At 38.4% G+C, this 9,236-nt stretch overlaps 1 protein-coding gene across 2 annotated transcripts; it reads right to left on the bottom strand.

Annotated features, from left to right (window-relative positions):
* Positions 1-1,470: 1,470 nt before the first annotated feature.
* Positions 1,471-3,391, bottom strand: LOC131693929 (CUE domain-containing protein 1). Of its 2 annotated transcripts, none has more exons than XM_058982204.1 (3): positions 3,057-3,391; positions 2,678-2,997; positions 1,471-2,250 (listed from the first exon to the last, which is right to left on the bottom strand). In XM_058982204.1, exons 2-3 carry the CDS (start codon positions 2,849-2,851, stop codon positions 1,588-1,590), a joined length of 837 nt encoding a protein of 278 aa, XP_058838187.1. In that variant the 5' UTR covers positions 2,852-2,997; positions 3,057-3,391; the 3' UTR covers positions 1,471-1,587. The 2 variants fall into 2 exon arrangements, with proteins under 2 accessions (XP_058838187.1, XP_058838188.1); XM_058982205.1 differs by having other exon boundaries at positions 2,690-2,997.
* Positions 3,392-9,236: the final 5,845 nt, after the last annotated feature.

Below are 9,236 nucleotides of genomic sequence, written 5' to 3'. Positions count from 1 at the left end.
AGAGCACCTCATTGGCGCACTGAGGTTTCCTATGATTTGATAGTTAATACACTCAAATTTAGACCCTTTCTTATAGTTAAGGGATACGAGGCCCTCCAAGCAGTTCGTCATTCACGCAAATCACACCGATCACGCTGTGGATTACGTCGTAAAGACTCGCTCTCAACTTTTGGTGTCGATTTTGATGTGAAAAGAATTCATTCGGCAGCTAGAAAATTGAACTGGTGGAGTGGTAGTGAGATACGACGTAACAACATTGCAGAGCCGGAATCATTGTATCTGGATATTCAATGTTTCCAACTTACAATCGTAAGAACAAAACAAACACCTATTTTCCAAGCAATGTTGGACCCCAAAGGTAATAGATGTGGTGAACCATTGAGGTTGGTGAATAATCGAATTGCAAAGGTAGGTACTATTAACAATCAAGCTGCAACACTGGCAATTTTTCAAAGAAGGAATACGGTTAATGCACCAAATCGAAACACAATTAACAATTGAAAGTACGTAAAGAATGACCACATGACCGCTATTTTATAATAGTAGCTATTGAAACTTATTCTACAAAATCCTTCGCGGAATTTAATTAACTGCACAAATTAGCTACACTGTTTACTTAATCCGCTAATCTGAGCTATATAATTAATTTCACAATCGATTAGCTTCGCAGCAGTAGTCCAGGGAGCGCGAAAAGGTAGCTAGCTGTTTGCACTATCTCAGAAAATCTAAGTTGCTTGTTTTTTTTTATCTTTTAGTTGTGTTTAGTTTGCTGCTGTCTATACTTTTAGGCTCACTTTTTGTAATATTCATTATTTATAAACGTCTGTTTCCGTGTAACTTCATCTGTACGAGATTCTTCTTTTGCCCTACCCGGAGCTAAGATACTCTTCAATATTTTGCGGTGACTGACTAGTAGGAGTTTATGTTTAGTTTTCTTATGGTTGGCTGCTGTTGATGAATTGTGTAAACAATCTATCATCAATTCGCAACGCTAGATTTGCTCGATCAAGCCAAATTCAAAATTGTTGAAAATTAGTAAACATAAGTTCGTTCTGCTATTTCACCTTTCAACTATCGTTCGCCATTCCCTTAAGCCAATATAATAGTAATGTACAATTATTCAATCGTTTCAGATCTAAATGCTTTTCTAATAAACTATAACTAATTAAATCAAATGATAAAAATAAAGAATCTATATGTACAAATAAATAAACAAAACCAACAATAAAAAACAGTGAGTGTCTGTACTGCCGCTAGAAGCATAACTGTCCCATGTGCTATGGGAATCCCTATACACATGGGACAATTATGCTTCTAGCGGCAGTGTAGCGATTGCACGTGTAGCAGGAGAATAAGAAATCAAACCGTTTCCACTGATATGACCGCGTTCATCAAGCTTTTTGCTCAGTTCACATTTGCAGACAATAATTTCATCGTCGCCCTTCAACGCCTGGATTTCCACTGTTCACAGAAAAATATAACAGTCTTATCTTTCAAAAACACTAGAAATTATGGTAAATCTCTGGAATCAATTTTGCACCGTCTACCTCTCCCTTAATAATGCGGGTATCCAAACACATTTCACATCTACTTTTTAACCGACTTCTTCGGCTCTTCGTCATCACTGTGCTCTTCCTGCAGCAGCAGCGAGTCCGGATGCCTGACGGCACTGGCCTTCTTGTTAGTACCCCGCTGCCAGGTGAACACCCGGGCCAACTGGGCAAACTTTTTCCTGGAAATTTTACCCATATGGCGCAGTCTCTCCTTGAACGCGGCATCATCCGAAACCTTTCCCTGGTGATCCTTCTCCAGGGCAGAAAGAAACTCCTGATTCCATCTCAGTTCCGCCATGAACTCCTCGTTCTGCAACATCATCGCGAACTGTTCGTCGCCGAGATCGAACTCGGTGTTTCGCGATGCCTCGCCGCTCAACCGAAGGAACGTAGGTGGCAAAGGTCCAACCATTGGTGGGTTCCATTTTCGACTGATGGGGGCTTTATCCCCTTCCCGAGCATTTACAGTGCCGACGGTGATAATCCGCGGACTATTGGTAACGCTTGAACTACCGAGAGATTTCTTTATCTTGGGTGATGCCCCCAGAGCTGTGGATTTAGGCGATGTGCTGAGAAGTGCCGGTGTTGGTCCGCTGGAGAAATCTAGCAAAGTTCCTCTTCCTGCGATAGAAACGTTTCCACCAGATGGTGCAGTTCTGCCTGTTTCGCCATCCAACTCCTGTCGCAATTTTTCATTCTGTAATAAATAAATTCGTTATTTTATTATCCACCTCTAGATCCCAGATAAACATTGTTAGTAATCCCAATAATTTCACATCAACCGTACGGCTTCTGTTTAGTCGTAATCAGCCTTATGCCTTGTTCTTGCCTCATCCAGTTTGTATATCGTATTTATAAGGCTTCTATATCTCTGTGATGCTATATTCAAATAGTTGCAATGCTACACATTCTTGGTTCGATACTAACAAAAAATAATTTCGAAGGTCAAGAGCATTTAATACTTCAAACTTCCATAAGTAATCTTATTCACACATAACATTCAGAGATTGGGGTTAAAAAACTGCTAATTATTTGGCGGCATCCCGTGACCATTATTCAACCACATTACCCAAACGTGCGTTACAGCTATGATAGACAAAAAAATAAAAAAAAGATTGACTTACTCTCATTCCTACCTGATTATCGGTGCTCATTGCCAGCAACTGATCGATGGTAGCATCCACAGCTCCCTGGTTCGCCCTCAGCACTGCCTCTATCACATCCCGGTCCATGTCCGGGAACATGTTCTTGAAATCGGCCATCGCTTGGGCAAACTCCAACTGCATCGTCGAGGCCATCCCTGTTGCCTTGCCGGTGCGCTTTAGGTGTGAAGTACGTGTTCAGTTCACCTCTACTTACTACCACTACAATGAGCGAAAAAAAAACTCCGAACCAGCTAATTAGCAGTCAATGTCACCTCGGCGGGATGCGAAGAACGATGAGGCTGCAAATGGATCAAATATTATAAAGCTCGGGTAGAGATAAGGGACATAGAAAACCTACAAGGCAAATATTTACGTAATTACGCAGAATTTGCTGGAGTTAAACAAATAGCAAAAGCGCTCACGCAAGCACTTTGTTCACTTATGTACCTATCGTGTATCCTACACCATAAATTGAACTTTTTGCAAATGCAAAATTTGTCTCCCTTTTGATATCCCCTTTTAAACTGATACCACACTTTCTATCGATTGTGATTCATGTTCACTAGTTCCTATTGCTGCTACACATTACTCAATAGTTAAAGATTGACTGATAGACAGAGATAAGGGCAATAATTTTGAGGAAAATTTTCTTAAAACTTTTTGATGACTATTAATTATTTTTGTTTTGCGTTTTCAATATGACAGTTCGAAGACTGACAACTGCGGGCTAACCCTTCGCACATTGTTTCTTACACTGCTGACTAGAAACTGCAGTTTCCTAGAGTAAGTTAAAATATTACTCGTCCGCATGCCCCTAATAGAAATGTGAAATGAAGCGATTATTTTCACTGTGCCAATACAGTAATTTTACAATAATTTGCAGTAAATTTTAATGTTATGGTACAATACAAAAACAATAAACTTTAACGTTTTTACAGTAAATTTCAATGTAAAATCGACTTTTACAGTAAAAAAGTTAGGTGGTTATGTATCTAAGCATTAAAAAAAATCGATTTTCTCCATACATTTGTTTCTCTCGAAAACAGAAAAGTTTAATATGATTTTACAGTATCACTTTTTTGATAAATAGTAGAAATTATTGTTACATGAAATTTTATCACCGACGAACTGGCATGCCACATGGAACAAAAAATGCGTCAGATATTGTCCTAATTGTTTAAAATAAAATACGTTGTTACACTAGCGGCATCTATATAATGGTTCGCCTGGTAGTCTTCGTCGATACCACAACAGTATGCAAAAACCAAAGTGTATAGACGTTGTACCAGGTATGCTAAAACAAACAAACTTCCTTTTAGCATGTTGAAGATCGTTTTCCAGATTTTTATTATTCTATGTATTGACTATTTAACACAACTATCCGCTACAAGCAAAAAAAACTAACAGAATACATGCATTTTTAATGAGTTCTGAATACTATTTTGATGCATATACATACGCAGGTGAGGGAATTGCACACCTTCTGTAATATCAATATACTCATCGAGAAGACTGCCCACACTCAAAAAAAAGTAAACGTTATGCCTATTGATTTTACACATAGATTTTTGCAATTAACGAAGGCAAATAGACACTATTTGCTGGCACATAAATCTAATGTGTGTATTTACAAGAAATATTAATCTTACATTCACATTTCATAATTATTAGGCACATAAAACTCCATTCTATAACAATATGCACATATAACTTATGTGTGTGCATACATAGTTTATACAGTTGACACATAGAAGGTATGTGTGCGCGTGATAACAATAGCATTTCTTCTTCATATGAATTTTAAGCGGTTTGAGGCAAATAGAATCGACGTTTGGATTTTTTTCAGTGCAGATTCAAACATGGCGGAGCGGTCTGTCGTAGTTTGACAGTAGTGATCGCTTCATTTCACAACAATCGTTATTTTGTATGGGACACTTTTCGAATGCCTCTGTCATGTCGGTTCGTCGGTGATTTTATCGTAAATCTACACACTTAATTTAAATTACTGGGTACAGTAAAATTTTGCTGGGGTTTTGAACAGCAAACCGTTCGGTAATCAATTCAGAAAAACAATTTGGCACCGAACTCTCCGCAATCCGTTCTATCCAAACGTCAAAAAACAGGTCAGTCAGCAGTTTCCTCTGAAAATGGCGACTTGACAGATGATCTGCTGTACCTGTTTTGTAAGTTTTTGACGAGGTTCGGTAACGTTGGTACAATTTTGCCGAACAATCAGTCAGTATTTTACTGGATAATGTTTATGTACCGAAAAAACATAAAAGCTGATAAATTCAGTGAAAATATTGCGGGTTTCAGTAAATTATTCGAAAAATTACTGAAAATCGCTAAAAAAATTAAAACTATTCCGCAAATTTTTAAACAATTTGCTGACAGCTCCTTAAAAATATCACTTTACTGAGTAAGCCGTCAAAAGAAATTACTGAACAAGTTTGGGCTGGGTTCTAGGGGCAGATCACTCTAAGAATGTATAACAAATTTGCATCAAATTGCAAAAAATGCATTAAATTCCATTTTTGCATCAGCTTTGCACTGCCTCGCAAAAAAAGTTTGTTTAACAAACGTCCTACGCTGATCCACTTTGTTCGACGTTTTGTGTAGGGCTAGTTTTTCTGTAGGGTTTTGACGTCTTACACGCAACGCAAACAACATTGCACGCAACGCAAAAACATTGCACGCAACGCAAAATACATTATGAATTTCTATTTTGATGGAAATAATTGCATTTAATTTCGCTGATTTTTAAAAATGCATCACAAGTGATCTGCCCCTAGCCTCTAACCTTACCACTTCCCCAATCCTTAAGTTCAGAGAAATGATAGAAAAGCAGATCATGTCAAAACACATATTTTCGATCAACATGGGGAACGTGCTATTTGAGCCAGTCACTACTGATTCCTGAAGATGTCAGAACCCTGCAAGTAACTAGTTCTACATCCAACAAAACATTGAATGAAGTGGATCGGCGTAAGGTATTTGGTGAACAGACTTGTCTGCGAGGGAGTGTAAAGTTGATGCAAAAATGGATTTTTTTCAAATTTGGTGTACATTTCTAAAGTGATCTTCCCCTAGAATAGCACCATGCGAAAAATACATGCGTTTTTCAGACAACAAATTGAACAAAACAAATTGTAGACTTTGTAAACGTATAATAACAGCGAAAACGATGTCAGGTACCTCCAAATCGCTAGCCAGCGCTATCTTCGAGGAATTAAATGCGTATGACGATGGGTTCACATACGTGACCTGCATTACAAAGAATTGTAATAATCTTCGATGTAATGATAATTGATGCGCGTTAAATTTGGACGTAATGGGAAACAAAATACAAAATATTCTATTGTTTTAGACGCAATTATACCTCAATCACTTAATATCACACAGAAACAATATTACATCTTTTTCGATGAACATTGCATGTAAGTTGTTGTCGTTTGTTCGTAGCTTGACCTTTTGGTCATTCGCCTTTGAGTGTTTCAAATACCTATAATAGACTTCTACGGCTCATGTACATACACGTCACATGACACAAATACTACATCACTACTTGATGGAAAATAATAAACAAAGACCTCAATAGGTTACTGGGATTATTTTCAACCAGGAAACTGCATTAATATTCGTTAGACCGGCTGTTAAGAGCTCAATTACTATGATTAATGTTACGTTTAATTAAAGAATTATAAAATTATTTTTTGGTTGGGATTCGTGGTAGTTCGCGGGGTGTTTGCTTGAGATGGATTCCTTGGCCACGGGCAACCTCCCAAGCACCAAGAGGCAGCGTTGCCAACATTTTTTTTCAAAAAACTGGAACCTTTCTTGACACAAAACTGGAAAAAACTGGATGCTCGAACAAAAACCTACTTTACCCTTGTAATGTTTAAGTCAATGATTCAATGAACGTAATTTGAAGTAAACACGTATGTTTCATACCTTTTACTGAAAATTTGAGTCGATTTTTTGATAATGTTGTCCAAATTAAAAAAAAAATATCAAAACATTCGAATTTGATTGTAATTGTAATAGTTACAGTCGTATTTAAAGACCATTTGCTAAACTTGAGGATGCGCTTAAACCTTTCCTACGACACCACTATAGCTACGAACTGAGAATTCAACAGAACATTAAATGAGAAAAAAAATCTTTTTTTTATTATACACATCGATAATTCTATTTTTTGGTCGGATCCGACAGCATGAGGTAACAAGTTACTTTACGCTTGTCCGGACATGCCGTAGACTCAGGTGATTCGCATTTCTAATGCCAAAAGATCTTGACTCCTTCGGTAGCAGACAAAAGGTTAAGTCGCCGGTGAGCTCTAAACTTGCATATATGATCCTTCCACGCTTTTCTAAACTTTCTCCATTCAACTCCTTGCTCTCCCTTGAGTACTATGGCTCTTAATATTGAAAAATATACTTCACCTTCCAGTCCCTTGCTAATTAAATGCCGTAACAACTGTTGACATACATCGATAAAGCTGATTTTCGTGATCACAACAATGTTTTTTTTTTCAACTAAGGAAACGCGAAAACAAAATTTAAATTTAAAATAAAGAAATATGTTGACAGTCTTGATTTGACACTATCAGAAGCATTTGACATATCGAATTTCACGACAAATGATGCCCTGTCAGAAAAAATGAACACATGTTTTTCCGGTTTTCTCGCAGGGTTATTTTTATTTGACATAAACTCCATTCAATGTATATAGTTTTTTTTTCATTTTGGGTGTTGTCTTGATAGGCCAGATGTAAACAACCGCAGTTTTCCTATGTATGGTTGTCTATGTTTACATAAGGTTTATTTTAAAAAGAAAAAATCGTTTTTACGTGTTACCAAGAATTTGTTTCGAAATCATGTTAAATTATGTATATTGGACCTAAAATTTATCGAATGGAACGGAAAACTCTATATAGCTTAATGACCCAATTGTTCATAACAATATTTGACACAATGTACTGCCACCTTTATGTTTGAGTAAAATTCATTTGAAATCGGATCAAAATGTGCATTTCCCATCGCTTTCTTGAAAATTCAGTGACTCAAGTTACAATTTGTGAGAAAGATAACTAAATAAATGAATATTAAAAAAACTGGCTTAAATTTCAAAAAACTGGAAGATTTTTCCGATTGTCTGTTTGACTGGATGTTGTAAAAAAAAACTGGAAGAATCCAGTTTAAACTGGAAGGTTGGCATCGCTGCCAAGAGGGGTTTGGGTTTGTTGGCCGGCAGGGTTGAGCCAAATAAATATATGTATATTTGTATTTGGTTGGGCCATGGGTGGTATCTTCAGCGCAAGGGTGGTATTGTAGGGAGCCAAAGGTTGATAGGCTGGGTGGAGGACACTGGTTGAGGTTTGGTTGCCGGGTTGTTGGTTCGTTGCGTGAGGGTTGTTGTGGCGTTGTGTGTGATTGGGCGATCTTTCCGACTCTCTAGGAGAGAGGCGAAGGGCCCGCCCTGGATCTTGGGGTTGTGTTGCTTCTGCTTGGTGGTTGTATTGGGCCATGAACAACCTCTCCAGCACCGGGGGCTATGGCAGAGGGCTCATCGTTGATGTGGGTGTGGAGTTTAGGCTTAGATGTTGTCAAATAGCTCGGCATCTTTCAGAAGGTTATGTTCGACCTCATCCAGGATATCACTGATTGAGAGTGGGAGGTCGTATATTTGTTGGTGATCGTCGAGTTAAAGACGGTTGGAAAGAATGTGTTTAACTGTCTTCCGCGTCTAGCAGGTAGTGCATACAGGAAGTTAAGTGCTAACACTAGTGTGAGCATCGGAGATCTTGATGTGCCCGGTCGGAAGTCCGGAGAGGACCCTTCTTCGAGGAGTCCTTTTATCTTTTAAAGGTGTATCTGTGGTGTCTACCAGTGGTTGATGAAGTTGTTGCTGAGGGCTTGGGTAAAGTATCGGAGGATGTCCTTGGGTGGCACTTCTTTGTTATGGTTCTTCTAGCTCTGCGGCCCCGGGCTGCCAGGTGGTCAGCATCTACGTTTCACCGTATGTTGCAGTGCCCGTTGGGGAAACAGTTCTCAGTGAGTTGGTTGAATGCGTTTCGTGCAATTTTGGGGTCTTCTCCAGCCCGGAAGGCGAGCCGGAAGGTCTAGGATTGTGTTGTGCTTTCTGCTTCGTCGCGGTTACGTCCGGTGATTTGGATCCCGTAGTAAATCCGGTTGTGGACTATCACTTTGCTGATGGTTACTGCTAGGTTTCGATTGCACTTAAAGTGTCTGGTGCCTACACTGAAAAAAATCCAAACGTTGATTCTATTTGCTTCAAACCGCTTAAAATTCATATGAAGAAGAAATGCTATTGTTATCACGCGCACACATACCTTCTATGTGTCAACTGTATAAACTATGTATGCACACACATAAGTTATATGTGCATATTGTTATAGAATGGGGTTTTATGTGCCTAATAGTTATGAAATGTGAATGTGAGATTAATATTTCTTGTAAATACATACATTAGATTTATGTGCCAGCAAATAGTGTCTATATGCCTCCGTTAATTGCAA

Source organism: Topomyia yanbarensis, chromosome 3 (genome assembly GCF_030247195.1).
Source record: "Topomyia yanbarensis strain Yona2022 chromosome 3, ASM3024719v1, whole genome shotgun sequence".
Taxonomy (NCBI): domain Eukaryota; kingdom Metazoa; phylum Arthropoda; class Insecta; order Diptera; family Culicidae; genus Topomyia; species Topomyia yanbarensis.
This window is presented reverse-complemented; position numbering and strand designations above follow the sequence as displayed.